Source organism: Sorex araneus, chromosome 9 (genome assembly GCF_027595985.1).
Source record: "Sorex araneus isolate mSorAra2 chromosome 9, mSorAra2.pri, whole genome shotgun sequence".
Taxonomy (NCBI): Eukaryota; Metazoa; Chordata; class Mammalia; order Eulipotyphla; family Soricidae; genus Sorex; species Sorex araneus.
In genome coordinates, this window is record NC_073310.1 from 23,422,396 (window position 1) to 23,445,874 (window position 23,479).

A 23,479-nucleotide genomic window follows, 5' to 3' on the forward strand; every position below is an offset into this window, starting at 1 on the left:
ATACCTTCCAGGGAGGTTATCAAGCATGCTATATTTTTATGTCTGGCTTTAGGGGGTGCTGAAAGATATTTTAACACAGTTTGACCCAATTTTACTCCCATAGTAGTTCCAGGTGCTCTCTATCCACATCCACACTCAGCCTTTCTTGTCTTTTAGTTTTAGCTATTTTGGCAAGTGTGTGGTAATATTTTATTTTGGTTTAATTTGTGTTTTCCTGATGATTATGAATCTACAAATGTCTATCCATGTCCCCCCTTTTTTTGGGTCACACCCAGCGATGCTCAGGGGTTACTCCTGGCTCTGCACTCAGAAATCACCCCTGGCGGTGCTCTGGGGACCATATGGGATGCTGGGAATTGAACCCGGGTTGGCTGCGTGCAAGGCAAATGCCCTACCTGTTGTGCTATCACTCCAGCCCCTGCCCATGTCCTCTTTGTGATGTGCCATAGCATTTGTGTGTGTGTGTGTGTGTGTGTGTGTGTGTGTGTGTAAAATTCCCTGTGGTATTGGGAGTTATGCAGTATTAGGGATTGAACCTTGCATGCACAAGAAACATACTCTACCCCTTGAGAAATATCCTGCCCCCCTAGCTTGTAGCTTGTCCCCTATGAATGACTACAAAAGGGGTAGTCATTCAAATAGCTTGATCATGCTATTTGAATGACTATGCCACCATGCCACTCTTGGCTCAGGGTCCCCTTCAGCTGACTCCTGCCTATCATGATCATAGATCAGGGTAACAGACACCCACCAGACACAGCTAATGGGTTGATGTTGATATTTGTGTCAGACTAACACCTAATCATGTTATATAATGCAATGAGCATTTTTATTTTACTTTTTTTTTTTGGGTCACACCCGGCGATGCACAGGGGTCACTCCTGGCTCTGCACTCAGGAATTATCCCTGGCGGTGCTCAGGGGACTATATGGGATGCTGGGAATCAAACCCGGGTTGGCCGCGTGCAAGGCAAACGCCCTACCCGTTGTGCTATCGCTCCAGCCCCTAGCATTTTAATTTTAATCTTTTGGATGACACCCTGCTGTGCTCAGGGCTTACCCCTGGCTCTGCATTCAGGAATCACTCCTGGAAGTGCTTGGGGGACCATATTGGATGCTGGGGATCAAACGCAGGTTAGCCTCAATCAAGGCAAGCGCCCTACCCACTGTATTATTGCTCCAACTTTCGTACAGTCTTTCTTAAATGCAGTTTGATTCTCAGGTGTAAATCATCCTGGTGAGTCATTGGAAGACTGGGATATCTCTATGAAAGATGGTTCTTGGTTCTTTAAAAAAAATTCTCTTTATCCATCATCACAGTGAAGGTTCTTGGTTCTTGGTTGAGCTAAATGAATTCTCTTTTCATCACCAAGAAAACCCTCACTTGGGGAGTACAAAATGAGTGGACTTTGGGGGTGTGGAGGGAGGGCACTTGCTTCACCCAAGACCTTTAAAATGATTGTAATAAACTTTAAGGAGCCAAATAAGTATATATATATATATATACACATATATATATGATAATGACATTAGGTGTCATCACATACTCAATTCTGCTAAATTTTAACAATATATCTTATTTCATATTTGTTTAGTTATGTTGTTTTAAAAAATGCAATCTAAGGTCATGTGTGCTCCCCCACCCAGAAACCTTAAACCATTAGACAACTTGGTGTAGCACTGTGCCCCAAAGCCTGACTTTATGCTTTACCACTGATGTAACTAATACATTGTCTTGCATGCTTTAAAGTTCTGTATACATGGCTCTTGCTGTATGTAACTTCATGTTACTTTAAAACATCTTAACAACACAATGTTATAACTTCCAGATATACTGTGTGGTGTTGGGGGCTGGATTTCATCCACTCTAACTGCATGTCCGAATGGACACTTACCCTACTCCATGCTCACTCAGCCCTGTGGGTTGATAGGATGCCAGCAGATAAGCTGTTCTGCTCCTCAGCACTCCGGCACAACCTTTCCAGGCTGGATAGCTCTTCCCAACACACTTCCACCTAACAGGTGAAAGATTCTATTGGGACATCTCTCAAGAACGGTGTGCTTTCACTCTGGTGTGGCTTTGCTCTCACCCCTCCTGGGAGAGAATTCTCTGGTGATACCTTCCATCTTTCCCCCTACCCAGTGCCTCTAGGGGATCGTGAGGGCATTCTGTTGTTTCAATAATTTTTAATTTTTTTGTTTTTTGGGCCACACCTGGTGGTGCTCAGTGCTTACTGCTAGCCCTGCACCCGGGGATCATTACTGGTGGTATACGGGGTGGGGGGGGCTATGGGATGCTGGGGGTTGAATCTGGATCAAACACACTACTTGCTGTATTATCTCTCCAGCCCCTTTTCTTATTTTTAAATTTCATTTGTCCTGAATTCTGGTCCTTTGTGGGTTACACACACTGTAAAAAACATTCCCAGCACTGTAGGCTTACTTTTCACTGTGTTCTTTTTTTGTTTATTTGCATTTGAATGTAGTAAATTTCATGAATCTCTTCCTGTGGGTTTTGCGGGTGGTGGATGAGGTAGCAGGTGGGAGGTTCTATTTAAGAGAATTTGGTACTATTTACGAACTCTTGGATATATTCACCTTGAACTTTCCTTCTAAAGATATGGATTTTGCTTTTTGCACTTTGCTTACGAAAGTACCTGGAACAGATTTTTTTTTAGGTCATTATCATCGTGTGTAGCACTTGTATTACCTGCGGCCCACATCTACTCCCTGCCATTTCTCTGGAATCCACGGCAGCGGGGGAGGGAATGGAGTCTGAGTACTATGAGGAGTAGTGTGCTGTGGATCTTCACAGCCACACCAGGGGCCTGGGCATGAGCCCTTATGCCCTTTAGCAACAGGATTTCTTGTGCACTGTTCATCCTCTGTGATGTATTCAGAAAGGAGGCTGGGAGTCTGATGAGGGATAGGTAGTGTGTTTCTGTGTGTATGTATGTTTCTGTGTGTGTATGTCTGTATATCTCTGTGTGTTTCTGTGTGAGTGTGTGAGTGTGTTGGGGGGCCATTGAAGAGAGTTGAAACATGCAGTGAGGCAGGTGTCTCAGGAGGGTTGAGCCTTGTGGATTCAGTGGTCATCAGTGTAGACTGCATCCCAGTGGGTGTAATTTCTCCACCCTGGGGTATGTTCTGAGTGGAGTGAGGGCATTTATTTCATTGATTCTGCTCTTTTGTTTTGGGGCCACACCTGGTGGTGCTCAGGGCTTACTCTTGGCCCTGTGATTAGGGATCACTCCTGGCAGTGCGCAGGGGACGACATGAGGTGCTAGGGATGATCGGCCCTGGGTTGGATGCATGCAAGTGCATGTACGCAAATGCCCTGCCCTCTGCCCTATCTCTCAGACCCCTCAGTGACCTTGCTCTTATCAACACACAACCTGGGCAATAGTGTAGGTCCATGGAGCCCCTGGTCTATCACTGATTATGGAGAGTCGCATGAGCATGGGTGTAGTCTGGCTTGGCCGGGACTGTCTGCACCAGGGTGCAGCTGGCTTATCGTGGTACTAATTATTCTTCATTTTCTATCCAGGGCCACAATAGTGTCTGGCAGAGTGCCTGGCATGTCCGTCTTATACCATGTGTTTTAAATACAGGGGTCATACCTAACAGTGCCTGGCATGACCCAGTCTGACTGGTATCTAACTGGGATGACCCAGTCCCAGCAGAACTCAGTGCATATGACTGTTAGTGGTGCTTGGGGACCGCTATGGTCAAATATGACAGTGTCAGGGGCCATGAGAGCCACAACTAGCAGTGATAGAGGGTCACCAGGGATATACCAAGCATTTCTGGGGACCATCAAAACCACACATAGTGGTGCTTTGAAGGGCAACGTGGTGCCAGGGATTGCACTTGGGGTCTTGCAGGTGCCTTACCACTTCAACCACCTCTCTAGTTCTAAGATATGTTTCCAAGGGTCATTGTTAGCTGTTTTCTTGATGAAGCTCATGCCTTCATTTACTTGGCAAGTATGTGTTGGAGCATCTGTGGGGACCTTAAAGGTCTTCCTTGTGCCTAGCCTTGTCAGGCTTGCTGCGTTCCCCTGGCCCTCCAGCAGGGGGCGCCACAGTACTGATGCAGAAAAGGCTCAGAACCACCGCCCCCCCCCCCCCCCACACACACACACCAGGGGCAAATGTCAAGCACAAACTGCCAGTACAAGTTCCCCCTGAGTTGGGACCAAGTGACCCACTGTGCAGGATCTCCTTCCTCTTGTCCTCTAACCCTGTGAGAAAACGGTCTCATTTTTGTGCCCGGGCACTATGTAGGAGCAAACTAACGCTGATGTTGAAGATTGTTCTGTAATGAGATGTGGGAATACTTCTGAAGGCCCCCAGCTGCTCCGTCCAGCGTCTCCGTCTACCAGCTCCACTGGCTGTGGCCTCGTTGGGTCCCCTGATCTTGTCCTCAGGCCCTGACTGGGTGCATCCGTGAGTCTGGCTTGTACCCTTACCCCTGTCCTGAGCGCCGCCTGTGTTGGGTCCTGCTTTATGGGGAGAGGAGAGGAGGGAAGAAGGACGCAGGCAGGTCCTCCTCTGGAGACTGGTGCCTGGACCTCAGGACTGGGCTCAGGGGTCAGGTCCAGTGGGGAAAAGTGCGCGTGGAGTCCTGATGCTGGGCGTTTTGGAGATGCAGGTGCGGTCTCTGGAGTTAAGTCATCTGGGACAGAGCGACGAGAGGTGGCTCTGTCCAGGAGCCGAAGCTTCAGGTGCAGTGGATGCTGAGGGGGAGTCACTGTTGGAGAGTCTCCCCCTTCCAGAGCAGGAACTGAGCTACGTTCCACCACTGTGCTCCTTGTCCCCGCGGAGTGTGGCGTAGTAAAGAAGCCCAGAGCACCCGCCTCCCGTACCCGCCCCCGCCCCCCCTCATTCCCCTCCAGGTTCTTCCCCTGCAGAGGGTGTTGGCGGGTCTGGCTGCTGAGCTCAGTGGACCTTTCTACTCTGCCTGCCTTCAGGACGGAGGAGACCAGGCGCTGGGAAGGTCTGACCATCTTTGGTGACAATGCTCCCTCTCTGAACTCAGCAGGGGATGCTACCCATCAATGGTGACACGGCTCATTTGCCCCCAGCCTGCCACACCTCTGCTGCTCTCATTCTCATCAGCCTTGACCGCTGCTTTTTACCCCACCCGGCAGTGCTCAGGGCTTACTCCTGGCTCTGTGCTCAGGGATCACTCCCGGTGAGCTGGGTGGGGGATCGTAGGGGGTACAGGGGATTGAACCCAGGTTGGCCACGTGCAAGGCAAGTCCCCGACCACCTGGACAGTGGTTATTGTCGTGCTACCCTGGGGCAGGCAGTGTTTACCAGCCTTGTGCATGGGGTTCCATAATATTCCCCGGCAGTTTGGGGACAGCCCCTTACATACGGAGTTACCGGAGGAGTGATATCCTTGGGGCTGCTGCCACGCAGAGCCAGCTGGCATGTGGGTCAGGGCCTACCTCAGCGCCCTGCTCGTCTCTGGGTAAGGGAAGCCCCGCAGCTGCTGTCCCCTTGTCATGGTGCAGGGTGGCCCTTCCCAGCTGGATCCATACCCCAGACCCTTTGGCTCTAGATGGCCTGCCCCTCTCATGGGCTTCAGGGAGTATGGACAGATGATGTACGAGCCTTGGGAAGCCAAGCCATGTTGGCTATCTGCACTAGAGATCTTAGCTTTCTTTTTTTCTTTTTCTTTTTGGGTCATACCCTGCGATGCACAGGGGTTACTCCTAGCTTCGACTCAGGAATTACTCTTGGCGGTGCTCAGGGGACCATATAAGATGGTGGGAATCGAACCTGGGTCAGCCGCATGCAGGGAAAATGCCCTACCCACTGTGCTATCACTCCAGCCTCAGGATCTTAGCTTTTTTTTTTTTTTTGCTTTTGGGGTCATACCCGGCGATGCACAGGGGTTACTCCTGGCTCTGCACTCAGGAATCACCCCTGGCGGTGCTCTGGGGACCATATGGGATGCTGGGAATTGAACCCGGGTCAGCCGCATGCAGGGAAAATGCCCTACCCGCTGTGCTATCACTCCAGGATCTTAGCTATTTTAACTATAAAAGGGAATCAGGAATCTCGGCTTTGCAGGGTGGTGGGCAGTGTTGGTAGTGGATTTAGAGGAGTAAGACCAGACTCTGCCTAGGGCCTGCCATGCAGGGGACAGTCACAGACAAGGGCCGGTTATCTGGACATTGTCCTGCTGCCCCTCCTTTGGTCACAAGACTCCAGTGTGTAGGACATCAATATCCCATGACTGTGTCCTGCGAGAGGAAGCCTGCGCCGTCCTGATAGGCCAAGGGCTGTGGTCAGTTGCTTTTAGAGGACAACAGCGGCCCAGCTCCTGCTGCACAGGGGCTTCCCTGAGGACCGTCCTCCCAGCCACTTGTTTGCTCCCAGTCTCCGCTACTGGTCTCAGAGGCTCACCTCTCTCTGGCCGGTGTGGCCACTAGCAGATTTCCGCCGCACTGAGAGCTCAGCGTGTGCGTTCCCTGTGCTGGGCACTGTCGGAGAGTGTAGGCAGGGTGGGCCAGCGGGCACAGACATCCCTCCTTCCCTGGTCCTAGGCCCGGTGTTCTAAAGAGGGCAGCGTGGGAGGATGGGGACTTCCGGCCAGGCTGCCCAGGATGCCAGGCGGCGAGAGAGGCTCAGGGAGCAGCAGGCAGCGGGCTCTGCGGTGCGGAAGCGGGGCTCAGCAGCTCCCGAGGGGAGCTCGCAAACCCAAGACTGTCTGCAGGGTGGAGCTCCTGGCGCGGCTGATTGGCTCTGTGAGCTGGGAGGAAAAGCTGCAGGAAAGCATCCTTATCCCGGAGCTCATCAGGACAGAAGGCACACGCCTATTTCCCTCTGGCTGTGTATTTTTGGGTTAAAGAGGCTGGAGGTGAAATTACTGCTCTTTTCACAGTTGACATTAGAAGTGCAGTATAAGTTTCAAGGACTTGAAATTACATGTTATTTCTTCTGATACAAACCCCCTCGGGTTTTTTTTTTTTTTCCTCTTTGGTGACATAAGAAGGTGTGAAATTGCCCTCCCAGGGGTTCCCGGGTGAGGCTGCCTGTCTCCCCTGCTCCGGCTCTCTTGTGAGTCTTGGATCAAGGGTGGCTTTGTCCCTGTCTAGGGGCAGCGGGACCAGAAGCAGTGCTGGGCGAGGCCCCGGACTGCAGGAGCTCTGCTCTTCCTGGGAAGGACAGACCCACGGCCCCCTGACCTTAATCTTGGTCTTCTTCCCTCAAACTTGAAACAGAGCTGAAAACCTGCCGTAGTGAAAAGTACGAGATCATTTCTAAGGAGCCCAGCTGGTGTGAGCAGAAACAAACTTCTGTTGCTGTTGTTGTTGTTTTGTTTTTGGGTCACACTTGCTCAGGGCTGACCCTTGGTTTTGCACTCAGGGATCATTCCTGCTGTGCTCAGGGAACCATTGGGGTTCTGGGGCTCCATCCTGGGCTGGTCACGCGCAAGGCAAGTGCCCTACCTGCCGTACTACGGCTTCAGTCCTGAGACTTAACATTTTTAAAAATTATTTATTTATTTTTGCTTTTGGGGTCACACCCAGCGATGCACAAGGTTACTCCTGGCTCTGCACACAGGAATTACTCCTGGTGGTGCTCGGGGGACTATATGGGATGCTGGGATTTGAACCCGGGTTGGCCGCGTGTCAGGCAAACACCCTCCCCGCTGTGCTATCGCTCCAGCCGCAAACCCAAGACGTTTATTCTCGATGTCCCTTTTGAAATGATTTGACCTAATGGTGTGGAGTTGGGAAAAGAGAAAGACAACTGAGTAGGGATGGTAGGCACCGGCCACGTGCACACTCACACACACTCACAATCACACACGGCGCACACACAGCACGCTGGGACAAGGCTCGGCTCATTCAGGGTTTTTATTTTCTTAAAGGAGACAACCTTTGACTTTAATCCGACCACACAGCTCCTCTTTCCCTCTCCACATGTCTTCAGGTCCTTTGGCTGTGACTCTGCACTTTGGGCTGGGACCCACAGGGACTGAACAAAGGCCGAGAGGGGGGCTTGGCGAGGGCTCTGACAGGGCCTGCCCTCTCGGCAGCCAGTGAATTCAGACTTACACGGGGCCCTCTGCCAACGTCCTTCTGGGCTGGGTGCCCCAGGGCCTTGGTCCCAGCAGGGCCTCCCTCAGGCTACAACGCCGGCTGAGCCTTCACAGGAGTCTTAGCCGCACTCAGGGTCTCAGGCACGGGGCCCCTCTCGCGTTGCCCCTTCCTCCACTTGCAAAGCCACAGTGGACTTATTCCTTAAATACCGAGACGTCCTCGCTATTGTTCATTTGCTCCGTGGCGAAGGACCTTCCTCCAATATATCACATTTATTTTCCGAAAGAAAAACGAAGCAGAAACTGGCACCAGTAACAAGAGGACGCGGCACGGGCATATGTACAACACTGCCCGCCGGGCAGAGGGACACACTCGTCCGGGTAACAACTCTGACACTCAGCAAGCCAGACACGAAAAAAGACTACCTGAAAAAAAAATATGTCTGGAAAAAATCTGCGTTTTAAAAAAGGAATACTCCACTGCATTGGAAATTTTCTGTTATTTCTGGTTTTCTGCAAAACACCACAAGGTTTGGCCAAAAAAAATGGATGGCAGAGAAGAAAAACCAGGTTTGGGTTTATAAAACATCAGACTAGTAGAAGAAAGCTGGAGTCCAGCTGGCCTCGCTGGAAACAAACCGTGCCACTCGTGTTATCGGGTGGATTCTTGCTGCATATTCTGAAGCTGTTTCAAAAGAGCTGCGAGTGGCGATGGGTCGGGCCCGTCCTGTCCCCTGGCCACGCACCCAGGTTCCAGGTTCCAGGGTGGGCACGGTTCAGAGGAGGCCGAGGGGGGGTGGGGCCAGGAGTGCAGGGTCACGGAGCCTGCTCCTTCCTCCCGGCCACTGGCAAGGCGTCCTGTCTGGAGTCAGGCACCACTGGCCTTCTCCCGGGGACCCAGGTCTGGGCGCAGCTGCCCTTCCGTCTGTCCTCCAGGGAACACCTGGCAGCCTGGGGCCGAGTCAGGAAGGCAAAGTGACTGGTAAAGAAGGGCTAGTAGTGAACTTGATGACTGATCCTCAAGTCTTCAAGACACCTCAACGCTTTGGGGAACTTTGCTGTCGTGTGTGTGTGTGTGTGTCTGTGTGTGTGTCTGTGTGGTGTGCATGTGTGTGTGTGTATGTGCGCGTGTGCACGCGTGCGCGTGCATACCTATCTAGCAATCTATCCATATATATTTGTTTGCAGAAACATGGGGTCAAGGAGGTGGCAGAGCAGGGGAGGGGAGGCTTTCTTCGGGCCCCCTATTTTCTGCCCCTGGGCTGTGTCTCCCTACCAGAAGTGGGGTGTGATATCACGTGGGTTTCACCACAGGCAACTGGGTTAGCTTTGCTCCTTCAGCAAAGGCCGATGTATTTGAGATTGTTCTGTATGATGACGTCTGTCACCGCATCAAAGACGAACTGGATGTTACTGGTGTCGGTGGCGCAGGTGAAGTGCGAGTAGATCTCCTTGGTCTCCTTGTTGCGGTTCAGGTCCTCAAACTGCCGCTGGATGTAGACGGCGGCCTCCTCGTAGGTGTTCTGGCCCTTGTACTCGGGGAAGCAGACCGTGAGCGGGATGCGCCGGATCTTCTCCGCCAGCAGGTCCTTCTTGTTCAGGAAGAGGATGAGTGAGGTGTTGATGAACCAGTTGTTGTTGCAGATGGAGTCAAAAAGGCGCAGGCTCTCTGCCATTCGGCTCTGCGGGGAGGAAAATGCTGGTATGAAAAGGGCATGCAATAAGGAAAGATCCGCAGCCCCGCTGGAAGGATCCACTTTTTTTTTTCCTTTCCTTTTCTTTTTTCTTTTTTCTTTTTTTTTTTTTGCTCTTTGGGTCACACCTGGCAATGCACAGGGGTTACTCCTGGCTCTGCACTCAGGAATTACTCCTGGCAGTGCTCAGGGGACCCTATGGGATGCTGGGAATCGAACCCGGATCGGCCGCGTGCAAGGCAAACACCCTACCCGCTGTGCTATCACTCCAGGCCCAGGATCCGCTTTTCTTGGCGGGAGGCGCACTCCTGGCTCTGTGCTCAAGGATCACTCTTGGTGGACTCAGGGGACCCTGTGGGTGCTGGGGACTGACCCAGGTTGGCCACATGCAAGGCAAACACACAACCTGCTGTGTTACTGCTTTGGCCTCACGACCCTCCTTTCTGTTTTTCCTTATCTCTGGCAGTGTCTGGGGGAACACGCCAGGGTCATGCCATGCTGGGGATGGAACCTAGGCCTCCTCATGCACTCAGCACTTTGTGTTCTCTCTCTCTCTGGCTCTGGCGGGGCAGTGGGTGGGGAGCGGGGCGGTGGATCTTGGCAGGGTCCCAGTACAGCACAACCCACACAAGAACACCTCTTCCAGGGGAAGTCCTGCTAAACCAAACCTGTCTTGATGGGCTGTCCACAGCCGCTGGAGTCCCTACTGATGTGGCTGGTGCCCTACTCTTCTCCTTCAGAGCTCTGGAAGTCTATTCTTCTGGCCCTCCTCTGGCACTAATCATCAGTGACCTCAACAAGAGGCCTCAGGGTGTGGTACGGCCTCCCACACTCCTGTAGGCCAAGGTGACTCCAGCCTGGCATCCTGAAGGGTGCCACAAGCTTGGATGTGTAGGTCCAACCCTCCTGCGTCAGGCGCTGTGGTGGACGTGGTCCTCAGCCTGAGCACGCACAGCCCTCTCCAGCCGGTCCTCCAGGCCTTGACCCTGCTACTTGGCCCTGTACCGTCAGACTGTGGACTCTGTGAAGGGGTAACTGGCAATTCCAAACCCAAAGTGCCAGCGAGAGCCAAAAAGGCTCACATCCCTCTGCCCCTGCCTGGTGGCTGAGCTTACACAGTCTCAAGAGAGGTTCCCGGGATCCTGTCTCCTGGCGTGGAGAACACACACCTGGGCCTAGGAGACAGGGGGGCCAGGGCACATGCACTGCACCCCACCTACCTTGGGCTCCTTTAAAAGGACACTGAATGTGTGGTAGTGACTGTGGGCTTTGAAGGGACACAGTGAGTCCGACTCTCAAACCCCCAGTTTCAACAAGAACATAGAATTGTAACTTCTTTTTTTGTTGTTGCTTTTGGGGCCACAGCTGGTCATACTTCAGGCTCCGTGCTCAGGAATTACTCCTGGTGGTGCTCGGGGGACCATATGCGGCATTGGGTCAGCCATGTGAAAGGCAAGCACCCTATCGACTACTATCTCTTCAGCTCCAGTAATTCTGACTTCTAAAAGGAGCTGGACAAGCTACACCTATTTTAAGATAAAACCAGTAAGTCAAATGTCCAAAGTTTAGAATTAGTTTCATTTAGGTGTTCGCCTAAGATCTTTTCTTTATTCTTTTTTTTTTTTTTTTTTTTTGCCAGTCCTCGTGGTGCTTGGAGGATTATATGGACCTGGAGATTGAACCCAGGGCTCCCAAGTGCAAAGTCCTTATCTACCCTATTTAGGAATTATTTTCATCACATTATATCACCAATGACAGGGAAGCTGTTGGTAGTAACACAATGGGGACAGTAGCTGCCTCTGACCATGTGGACACAGAAACCACCTTCTTTCATCCCGGTAGCTGCCTATTCCCATTTTACAGATTATGAAACTGAGGTCTGGAGAGACAAGACAGGTGCTCCGTGTCTCATGGCCAGACGTTACAGGCTTGTTGTTCCTCCAGGATGAACACTGTTGGGTTAAAGGGAGATCACTTCAGCGTGAAGGTACAGGAAGGTCACACTTATCCCTTCTCCCTTGTCTGAATTATCTGATATAGGTCAGTGCTGGGATGGGGTCAGGAAGGACTTGGAGTTGGATGCCAATAACAAGACACGAGGCATTGCTCCATGGTCCCCACTGTGGGGATCAAAACTAACCTCTTCTCTGGGGGCCCAGAAGTAACAGAAACCCTAAGTAGGGAGGAGGGTCTCAAGCCTGGGGATGGCGTTACCTGGGGTCTCCCGGCAGAGGGAAATAGACGGCAGGGTGCCCATACCCGGGAGTGCCTGGAGGGAACACCAGGATGTTCTCAAGTCTGAGACAAGTGACCTCAGATGCTCACATCCGACAGTCATTAGTGCTAATGGACTCCTGGGTACCACACACTGCAAGGAACTATCAGGGCGGGGGCGGGGGGCACCCGAGGAAATTGAGGTCTTGTGGTTAGTCATTGACACTCAGCATCTTCAAGGCACCTGGGTGCCAATGGTGTGGTACCTGTGGTTGGCCCCAAGGAAGGGTGAGGAAACTGGGGACTCTAAATCCCAGACACTCACAGAGCAAGACTGCCTCTACGAGCTGGTGAGGGAGGCCGAGTCTATCCCAGAAGAGGCCGCGTCACAGTGATGGCCTCGTACATGTGTGTGAGTTAATGCCTGGCCGCCGTCTGAGGCAAGCGCCTGCGATGCTGGGATTTCCCAGTAAGGATGGCGAGACTCAGCATCCGCAGATACTCCAGGTCAGCTGAGAGGGCCCACAGACAGAGGGGCTCCCAGTGGACCAGGGCTGGAGGAGCCTGAAGTCAGGAGCAGAAGGGAAAGGGAGAGAGGGGGGACAAGCAGCCGCACGGTCTGGGGGGTTCGAAGGCTTATTGCAACGCTAGTGTCACAAAAATCCTGCTGCACTCGGGACCCAGGCAGTAAAAATTCTCCCGTCCATACAGTTGGTTCCAACATGGGTGGGACTGGAAGATCTCGAGCGAAGTGAGCCAGGAGGACACGGACAAACACTGACATTCTCACTAGCCCGTGGTATGTAGAACAGCACGTCTAGGGGTGTGAGGTGGCAAAGGTGGGAAGCCTCCACCTGGCCGCTGTCCCCACAGTTCCTATGTGGCGCCCTGCAGAGTGCGGGGCGGGTCAGGCTCAGCTAGTATTTTCTCAAGGAATTAACGGATCTGTGCCAGCCGGCCTTATCCGTTGTCAGAAGCAAAATTTGGAGTAAGAAGTAGAGCCTCTGGGGATGGCATTATTCTTCCAAGAAATGCTAGCTCCTTACAGTGTGGTGCCCAGGAATCCATTAGAGCTAATTACTGCTCCCCAGTAGAGTGAGATCACTTGTCTCAGATTCGGGAACATCATGGGGTTCCCTCCGGGCTCTAGAAACAGAAATGCCAAGGAAAGAGAGAAATGGAGCGGAAGCAAGAAGCGGAGGTCCGGATGCGACATAGGGGCAAGGGTCAGGGGCCTTGGGCCCCTCTGTGATGTACAGGTGAGGTACCTGTTTAGAGCTAAACCTCCAGATCCAACACAAAATTAGGGGACCCAAAGTACAATAATTAAACTTAAAATGTATCTATCAAAGGGCCAGAGAACTAATACGGCCGGTAGGAAACTTGCTCTGCCCCTGGTCCACCCAGGTTTGATCTCTGGCATCGCACATAGTTCCCTGGACACCTACAGGATTGAATCCCTAAGCACAGAGCCAGGAACAAACCCCGAGCACCGCCAGGAACAAGCCCTGAGCACAGCAAACACACAAACAAAAAATGTATCTGCCAAGCAAGGAGTCAGGTTGGGGGGCGGGCGGAACCCTGGGGTCCCGGGGGGAGGGATGGAGACCCAGGGTGGTAGGATTGGAGTGGGGAACATTGTTTGCCTGAAACCACTATTATAAGCAGCAATGTAAATCAGTGTCTAAATAAAAGAAAAAATAAATGACTTTGAAATAATCTCCCAGCCACAGGCCGTACAGAGCGGCAGCCAGTGCTCTCCCAGTGGACACCGGCCAGCACGCTCTGTGCATTTGGGGCTGTTCAGGAATAGCCTCTGTCGTGCTCCGGAATCCTAGTGTGGCCGGGCAGGCAAGAGCCACTCTGGCTTTCACCCTGAGACCGAGCTGGGCTCCCACCAGGACCCGCTGTTGGACACTGACCCTATCCTGACGCCTTTGTGCAGTCCCCCACTCCACACTTGCCCACCCATTCTTGAACCCCAGCCTGCCCAGGGTCCAGTCCAGTCACTGACCCACCTGCAGGTGACCATCCAGGCCATCCCCTCTCAGCCCTGGGGACAAAGGCTCCCACCTGGCCGCTGGCCTCACAGTTCCAGGACTCCTATCTGGGGCTCGGGAACCGGCATGAGAGCTGGCACTGGTCAGGCTCGGCTAGTGTTTTCTCAAGGAGTTAATGGAGCCGGGTTGGCAGCCTTATTCATTACTTGTCGGAAGCAGAAATTGGGGTAAAGAGAAGAGCCCCTGGGGATGGCATGATTCTGACAAGAAATGGATGCGAGGTTGACCTGGGTTTGAGCCCTGCACCCCATAGGCCCCCGCCCCATCACTTCCAGGAGTGATCCCCGAGCACAGAGCCAGGAGTCAATCCTGAGCACTGCCAGGTAAGGCAGGAAAGAAAAGGAAGGAAGAAAGTAAGGAGGAACGGAGGAAGGGAGGGAGGGAGGGAGAGGGCTACATGGGGCAGGGCTCAGGAGCACGGGAGGCACCAACAACTTATTCTCTGCTTCACAGCTGTGTAGGACCTGTAGGCTGGCTTGATGCCACGGTCACTCCCTAAGGCCACTGGGTACTCATGGCTACCAGGACACTGTCACCCCAGGCGCTGCTGTAACCATGCATGCGGCCCGTCTGACAGAACACAAGCCCAGAAGTGGCAGGAGGTTGGGTCAAGCTCCTTGGTCCTTTGACCAGATGTTCGTGATACCACAGACACAGCCGTGGCACTGCTGGGTGGGAGAAGACTATCCTGACACCTCAACCCACGAGCCATAGTAAAAGGGGCTGGAGTGACAGTACAGCAGGCAGAGCATTTACCATGCATGTGGCTGACCTGGGTTGGATCCTTGACTTTCCTGAACACTGCCAGTAGTGATCCCTGAGCACAAAGTTAGGAGTAAGCCCTGAGCACTGCCAGATGCGGCCCCCAAAATAGCCCTCCCTCCCACAAAATAAGGAAAAATACAAGGAGGCTGGGCCTGGAGCGATAGCACAGAGGGTAGGGTGTTTGCCTTGCACACAGCCGACCCGCGTTCAATTCTCAGTATCCCCTATGGTCCCCTGAGCAACTCCAGGAGTAATTCCTGAGTGCAGAGCCAGGAGGAACCCCTGGGTATCGCCGGTGTAACCCAAAGAGGAAAAAAAAAGGAGGGGGCCACACGGGGCAGAATCTCTGGAAACTGTGACGCGGATCTAAGTGTAAGAACAGAGGAATGAGATCTCTGGGCACTGGCTCCCTGTGCAGTCCCTGGGCCTCAGATTCTGCGGACCCTGCATGGCCCATCTTTCTGGAAGTCCCCACTTCCTCTTTCCCCAGCACCTTTTGCTTATATTACTGCGGCACATCTGGCTACCCAACCCCCTTCCTCCCCCCACTCCCCTCCACACACACTTCAGGCTAAGGTCCCAACCCTTCCCCAGTCTGTCCTTCAGGGCCTCCCTGGCATCCCATAACCCATGATATGGATGTGCATAGCCTGGGTACCAGCCAAGGCCCCATTCTTCTTCTCCCCAAACCCTCCCTAGTCTAAGAGGGGTTGTACCCTGCCACCCAATTCTCTTCACCTGGTGGTGTGGGTTCGAGCTGCCAGCCAGGGCCTCTTAGGTGGTAAGGCCGCGGGGGCACCATGACCGGCTTAATGGAGCCAAGGGCAGCCTTGGGGGTCAGTCACCTGCCCCAGGCCTCACCCTCTTGTCCTGCTGCAACTTTCCCCTCACCCTGACACAAAACGTCTCCCAATCCCAGAGTCAGGAAAGTGACCCCTGTAACCAACCCAAAGCCCAGCTGCGAGAGTTAGTTATGTGTTGTCCCAGAGTAAGACCCAGGTTCCTGCCAAGCACAGCCTCTTCCAGCAAAAACCCTCCTCGCCTTCCCCTCCTTTGTGGGTCACAGAGCAGCACTTTTGACTGCTTCTCCCAAGATCACACTCTCTACTACTTGACAGCAATGCCAGCCCACAGATCTACTCCTGGTGCCTGCCAGGGAGATCCCTGGAGCTGCCACAAAGTATGTGTGAACTCCGATGCGCTGGGGCCAAGCAGGTGGGCACTGCAGCTGAATGTGTGACCGCCTCACCCTGGTCCTCACGGCACCCATAGTAGCAACAGCAGGGAAGTGGGGAAAAACCTAAATATTTCAGACACTGGGATAGTTGGGGCTGGGTACAGTTCCTGGGTTGGCCATTTTCAAAAGCAAAGCCCCAGGATCTAGAGTTAAGAGTAAAGTAATAGTGATATAGTACTACCAAGAACCCAGCCCCACCAGGAGTGATTCCTGAGTGCAGAACCAGGAGAAACCCCTGAGAATTGCCAGGTGTGGCCCCCAAAGAACAAAAATGTCCCGGGGGCAGGTAGGGCATTCGCCTTGCATGTGGCCATCCTGGGTTCAATTCCTGGCATCCCATATGGTCCCCTGAACAACACTAGGAGTAATTTCTGAGTGCAGAGCCAAGAATAACTCCTGAGCATCACCTGGTGTGACTCAAAAAGCCTAAAAGCTCCTACTCTCTGCCTCCACCCCCAAATGGTCCAGCTCAAACAGATTCAGACACAGCCAACATCACTGAATGGGCTTCCTTCTAGGCAGTGAGTGGGTGTTACCTGCGCAGGCTGTGGATATGTTTATCTGTCCTTGAAGGAACTTCCAGCCTGCTGGGCTGAGTCTCAAGGCCACCAACAATGGTGCTGGGCCTGGCCAAGCCCCTGGAATAACTGTAGCTAGTTTAGTTATGCGAGGACTATGGCCCCTCACTCCTCACGGTCCATGAAGGCTCTCCCAGAGAGACAGCAGAGCAGATGTATCTGGTCAGAAGGATGAGGTCTACGCTTAGTACCAATATGGACTACATCATAGTGTTTTTTTTTTTTTTTTTTTTTACCTCTAGGGACTTAGTTTTCTCATCTGTAAAATGGTAGTGGGTGTGACACCCAGTGTCAGGATTGCTGCCCTGTAAATGCAGGTGCTGCCATGCCGCTCACTCCCTTTTGTCTTGGAACTGGGGCATGTGTCCCCTCTCACTCTTTCCCGGTCCTGCCTTCCCCCGCACAGAGCTGCTGTGGACTGCAGCTGCCAACTGCTGGGACAGCTCCATGGGGTGGAGTGGGAGGGGCAAGGCTCCGTGGGAAGGGCTCAGCTGATGCTCTCAGCTCCGGAGGCCAGTGACCCCCTCTGGACCAGCCCCGGGTCAGCCTGGCTCCTCTGGGAGCTCTCGTGAACCTCAGTCTGGAGGTGTTGCTGTCCCCCAGAACCTTGCCTCTTGCTGCCTGGATTTTGTCACATGGTCTCAGTACTTCCTGGCTCAGCCCCTCTTGCTTACTCTTAGGTCTGTCGTCTTACAGAAGGTTCCTGTTGAGGCTTGTGGGGTACAGGACGGTCTATTTCCACATGCTATTTCCTTTACTAATAAGTCAGGCCTATGAGCTGTGGCATGTAGGACTGCCTTTGGCTTCCTGTGCCCCAGCTGGAGAGGTGAGGGCTGGCTTCTGGAGACCTAGTGTTGGACCAGCCTTAGAGATCAAAGTCCCTTGCCAGGGGCTGTACAGATGTTCCCCTCTGGCCTCTTGCAGCATCTCCGTCTCCTGCTGCCTGTGGGACTAGGGACAGCAGAATCTTTCAGGCCTGGGTCTTGGGATCTTCTACAGGGAATCTGACTTCCTACATGGCTGGTTGGGGGGCTTTTCTTTGCCCCTCCAAGCTACTGTAGTCTAGAACCCAGGAGGCAGAGAGGCAGGGCAAGAGAGCTGGCTGATGACCTCTAGGCTACCAATCTGTCTGAGATCTTTCCAGCCCTCCTGAGGGTTCAATCCAGCTTTCAGCCTTGCTGCCAGGGGTCCACCCTTTCCCCTTCCCCAACACCTCGGAAGCCAGCTTGCATGCTGTTTGCTCTGACAGTGCATGGGGTCCAAAGCGTGAGATGTTTGCATGGTCTCTGGGGGCAGACTGGGTCTGGGGGTTTATTTTTGGAGCTAGGAAGCCTTCAGCATCTCTTCACTGAGACCCGGCCACCCTCTCTGCCTTCCTCTACTCCTGCCCCATAATGGGCACCATGTTTCTTAGCTCATAAGGACATCCTGAGGCAGCCAGAGGGGCCGTGCTTCCTGTTCTTTACTCACTTTACTGAGGTGGTGTTAGAATCCAGGGTCTGTATGGGGCGACTCTCTAACCAGTACTGGGGACAATGCCAAGTGATAGGGACCTGGGCTTGCTCTGAAATGCTTTCCTTTTAAAGAGGGGCCACCACTGGTGAGACACTGGGAACTGGGCCATTCCTGGTTACATGTGGCCCAGCAGCTCAGGTTTGATGGGTTTTGTTGCTGAGGCGTAAGTGCACAGTGCTCAGAGGTCACTAGAATGGTACCTGGGGGCCCGTGCAGTACTGGGGCAGAGCCACACACAGAGGTGCTGAGGCCCTTGTCGTGATCCTATGATCCAGGACAGGCTTATGCCCAGGGAGGGGCAGGCTGTACAGGACAATAACCCAGAGGGGCATTTCAGCTGGGTTTGGGTGTGGGAAGATGGAGGTGTGGAAAGATGAGGGAGGGGCAGGGAATGGTGCGGGGATAAGCAGCGAAGGTCTGGAGGTGAGGGCTGTGGAGTGGGCGCATGCAGGGGTGCGAGGTGGAGAGGGCGCAGCTGAGCTGTGGCACAAAGGCAGCCCTTTGGGGGCTCCAAGAGGGCCTTAGCAGGCTCTGTTCTTCCTTGGAGTTCAGTCTCCCCATCTATAAGATGCTCTCTTAGTTCTGGTCCAGTCTGGACAGCCCAGTTCTTCCTATTCGAGTCTGGGGTGTTTTTAACATGGAGACCGGGAATACAGCTTTTCACAGGAGAGGCAGAGCTGAGGCTGAACTGTCCATTCACCAGGGATGGTGTCTTTCCTGTCCATTTCCAAGCTGAGACACTAGGTCTGGCCTGAGCAAGAGTGCCAGGCCCCGCGGGTGCTGAGAGTGGGGCTTGGGGGTGAAGCCTCCTGGCAGCACCTCAGGAGGAGGGCTAGGGGGGGGCGCTTCCCACCAAGATGGACGGCAAACTGTGCCTTTCCCCAGGTCACAGGTAAAAGCCTCTGGGCTTCCCGTGCGGCTGGAGATCTGGGGTCACGGAGGTGGAGGGCTGCCCTTCAGTCTGAATCTGTCCTCAGTGTGCCGACTCCTGGCCCCCCTCCCTCCACCGCTCCCAGGCTAGGTGAGACCCAGAGTCTGTTCTCATGTCCTCTCTGGCCCATCCTAAGCCTGGATTAGGAGGCAGCGGGGCACCAAGATCCTCAGTTGGCTCTGGTGGAACAGGCCCGAGTCTCAGAGCCACGCCCCAGCATCTAGGCTGTTGCACAGGTGGGAACTGGGGATGCAGCTGCCTGTGGGACTGTGTGGACACAGCCATGTGCACTGGAGTAAATCCACGACAAGAACTACGGGGGAAACCATTCACTGTCTCCAGAGAAGTGGGGTATAGGTCTGCGGGAGCTAAGGGAGCTGCAGATGTGTTTCTCCTCAGGTCTAGGGTGCCCTGGGGGTGCCCCATCACTGGGATCTACGGGGAAGGGGCCAAGCTGGACTCTGAAACATGTGTTTGCAAGGCCTAGGGATGCGTGGCTTAGACCCTGTGATCAGGGGGCAGATCATGGCCTGCTTCCCCAGGGCCCAGCCAGAATCCAGGAACTCTGAGCAGGCATGAGCTCGGAATCTGCCACGGTCCTGCTGACCCCAGGTCTGCAAAAAGGCCTGTGCCCCGCTCCCGTGCTGGCAGGAGGGCACAGTGGCAGAGCAGCCCCGTGGGCCCTTCACAGCGCAGAGCCAGAGCCGCTGTGAGTCCGCCGAGAGCAGTTGCTACTCAGGGAGTCTGCTCTCTCCCGGCTGAGCTGAGTACCCAGACATGCAGCAGACACGCTCTTGTCTCCATGACAACTGAGGAAGAAACCTCCACCCTCAGCCTCACACGGCAACGTAAACCGATGGCAGGAGGAAGCTGCTGATTCCTGAGTGGGGTAGGGTCTCCCAGTGGGGCACAATGGCAGGCTGGCCAGACACATGGTATATAATCAGTTGGGGCTTCTGGGGCAGTGGTGGTGGTGGTGGTGGGTAGAATAAGGGAAGATTTCTGGAAATTGGGAAGCCCTGGTCTCCCTCAGGGCCAGGGCGGTGGGCAGGGAGGAAGGGAGGTCCCCAGATGGAGCCCTCCTGGTAGGAGGGGTGACGGGTGTTGGTATTTCACTGGAGCAGCTCTAGACTGTATGATGCCCTGGTCAGCTGGTGGCCCTGGTCACTACCAAGGGGCCTGGGCCTCGTTCTCTCTTCTATGCATGGGCCAGCACCATGTCCTGTTGGCCAGTTCTGTTGTTCCTCTCAAAAGTGACAACTGTAGGAGACAAAGGGTGTGCCAAGGAGGGGAGCTGTGCCCACCATTTTCATATCCCAGATGTGGAAATCTGGGGCTCAGAGGGCTGCTCTGGCCTGCCCAGGCTGCGCTACCTATCCCATCCCACTATCCTGCCTCTGGGAGATGCCAGACAGTCAAAGCCTCCTCTCTGGCCTCGCTTGCTCCGGGATCAGGACATGAGGTGTCTGGAGACAGAGCCGGGGGACTTCTGAACTCTGTGCTCCCTGCTTCCTCCTGCAAACTCAAACGGTGTCCGGAGCTGGAGATTAAACAGGCTGATGAACCACTGAGCCCCTGACCGTGCCTGGGGCCAGTCTGCACAGAGGGGGCGGTGCGGTGGCCAGCTGAGAGGGGGCAGGCGTGTCCTCCCTCCAGGCCCTCAGCACCTCTGTGCTCTCTTGGGGCCGCCACTTGTTCCCCACAGCTGTCCAGGCTCAGGTCAGCTGGGCCAGTTCCCAGGGTGGGGCTCTCTACACGCCTGGAGCTGGGCGGCTGTGTGGCTGCCTGTGGACCCGCAGGGGCCACGATGGAGAGAGAAGGGCAGCTCCTGGCCTTATCTCACCTGTCTGCCCCCCAATTCCCCTCACCCTTCTAGCCACCCCGTGACTCTGTCCTGTTCTACTCTGGTGTGCGGTGGTCTCGCTATGCAGGTCTTTGGTAGCCCCCCTCTCTTGGGACAGCTCAGCCTCACCCTGGAGTCTCGGTCTTGGTAGCCTGCTGCAAGAGGGCAGTGATTTCTCAGGAAGGGGTGACGGTGTGCCAAGGCCAGCAGGCAGCAGGGAGGCAGTGGAGCCCCGTGTCCCACTCAGCCAGGGAGATGCAGGTGCCACAACCTCTGGGTGACCGCTGGACGCATCTTAAGCTCCTACTGCAGAACACGCCCTACTTCAGGGATGCACAGAAGCAAGAAGCTGTCTTGGCTCCTAAGAACTGAGTCCCCAAGGGATAGAACAGGTGCCTCCAAGCACCCAGGACCATGGTACCAGTCAAAGGTGGCATGGAGGCGGCCCGGGCTGTGGGCATCGCCCTTCTAGCAGAGGGCCCCATCTCTGGCTGTATCGTTTTCACATCTAGGCACACCTGGCACCCATCCATGTCTCCCTCCTGCCACCCCCTCTGCCTCTCATGGGGACTGTCATTCTCCTTAGCCTGTGACTCTAGGGCCCAGAAGGACCCCTCGTGCCCCTGTGCCATGCCCTGTCCAGTGGCCTCCATCCCAGCCGAGCCACCCCCTCCTCTGTTCCAAAGCAGTGACCCCTCCCCACTCCTCCACATACACATATCTCAGGACTTTTCTGTTATGTTCCTGGGTCATCCCTGACACGAAGGGCCTCACAGTCCCTCCCTTCACCCAGCGATACTCAGGGGTTACTCCTGGCTCTGCACACAAGAATTACTTCTGGCAGTGCTCGGGGGAACCATATAGGATGCTGGGGATTGAACCGGGGTTGGCCATGTGTAAGGAAAGTGCTCTTCCCACTGTACTACCATCATGAATGTGCTGCAGCTTTTAGCATCATCCACCCTACAGTTCTGTGCCATGGGTCAGAAGGGACCAAAGATGGCTCTTCCCAGAGTGCAGCTGGGCTATCGGTAGGATGCAGGGTAGGATGACATGTGCCCGGCCCTACAGGCATTTAGCGGGGCACCCTTGCACGGGGCCTAGGGTAAGTGTAGGTGGGTGGTCTCCAAGTGGCCCCAGCCCCCACCTTGCTACAGACCTGCTCAGCCTTAGGTGGCCTGAGGCTGAGAATTCTTGGTGTGGGCCAGGCCCCCTCTCCCACAGCAGGCTTCGATGAGCCAGATCTCATTCTACCTTGGATCTGTCTGGCGAAACGGCGGTGCTCTGCAGGCGTGAACTGCTTAGAGTCTGTCTGTTCTGCGACTAGATCGAGGAAGCTTGGGGCTTGTCTGTTTTCTACCCTATGGCCAACCCTAAGGGCCTGTGTGTACAGACGCCACACCACAGGGCTCGCAGGCCAGAGCTGAGAGGCAAACAACCCAGGGGGCGAGGCTGACCAACCCCATGGCCCTGTCGTTCTCAGGGCCCCTCCACTCTCCTCTAGGCACAGGGAAAGGGCTCAGCTGGCTCCCCTGAGAGTAATTTTCTCATCTCTCGGGCTTTAGCCCACCTGAGGCACGAGTTGGGGTGGGTGAGCAGAGGCCCCAGCCCTCAAACACCTGACAGGGCTTCTCTCTTAGACGTGGAAGGTGAGTTCCGACCAGGTCCCGGAGTCCGAGAGTCAGAGTGGCTGTGTAACACCCCGCCCCTCGCTTCCCCACCTCACTGGGTGACAATTGTGATGCTTGTGGTAACAGCACCAGCCAGCCTGCCGTGTCGAACAGCAGGGTCTGTTTAAACAAGATAACAGGCTGCCTGGAAAGCTGGAACTCGGGCCCTAATGGCCCGACGCTGCTCCCAGCCTGCCTCAGCCAGCCAAGACCTGCTTCCCGCCTTGCTCAGCACTTCAGCCCCCACAGACCCACCTGTGATCGGGTTTGCTGGTCCCTGTTTTCCAAGCATTTGTGCAGTGGCATGGGGTCACTTGCAGCCCACCCAGTTTCCAGGACAGAGGACAGCTGAGAGTTGACACTGGCAGGAGTGGGGCGGGGAAACGCCAGGGCGACTTGCTCTGGAAGTGGGGTTTCCTCTCTGTGTGGTGGAGGGCCCCCCTCCTTGGTCTGGACCTCCTTTCTCTTCACGGCCTCTGCCTCTGGCCCTGAGCCTCCAAGGAGAAGGGACTGTGGCCTGACCCCCGCTCTCCTCCCCACACTCCCTGGCACAGGACTGACAACCAGAATGTCTCACTCCGCGTTCTGTCACCTCAGCTCTCAGTGGTGGCATCTGCTCTCTGACATGTGACTGAACGCAGACTCCCCGTGGCCCGTCTGGGCCCGCCTCCGCGCAGACTGCCCAGACTCCTCACCCTGACGTCCATCCTGCGGCCAACCACAACACCCACAGCTCTGAGCCCACACTGCGGATGCCCGTAACTCCTCAGGAGCTGGGTGAAGGTCGAAAGCCTGGATCTGTGCCACGGGGCCTAGCCTGGACCTGGGCTGCCCAGATGGACGCTGGAGACAGTGACCCTGGGATCATAGTCAGGTTGATGACCGACCCTGGGTTGCAGCATGTGCGAGAGG

The 23,479-nt window shown here is 54.6% G+C and overlaps 2 protein-coding genes across 2 annotated transcripts in view; one reads left to right on the forward strand and one right to left on the reverse strand.

The window, feature by feature from the left end:
• Window positions 1–23,479, forward strand: part of RSPH14 (radial spoke head 14 homolog) — an 82,529-nt gene that overhangs the window by 18,390 nt on the left and 40,660 nt on the right. The gene's annotated exons all lie outside the window — the stretch shown is intronic.
• The window catches only part of GNAZ (G protein subunit alpha z), a 44,345-nt gene continuing 28,723 nt past the window's right edge, over window positions 7,858–23,479 (reverse strand). Inside the window, exon 3 of the mRNA XM_055146630.1 lies at window positions 7,858–9,742. Within this exon, the coding sequence (XP_055002605.1) occupies window positions 9,398–9,742 (345 nt within the window). The 3' untranslated portion in view covers window positions 7,858–9,397. The remainder of the gene's footprint in view (window positions 9,743–23,479) is intronic.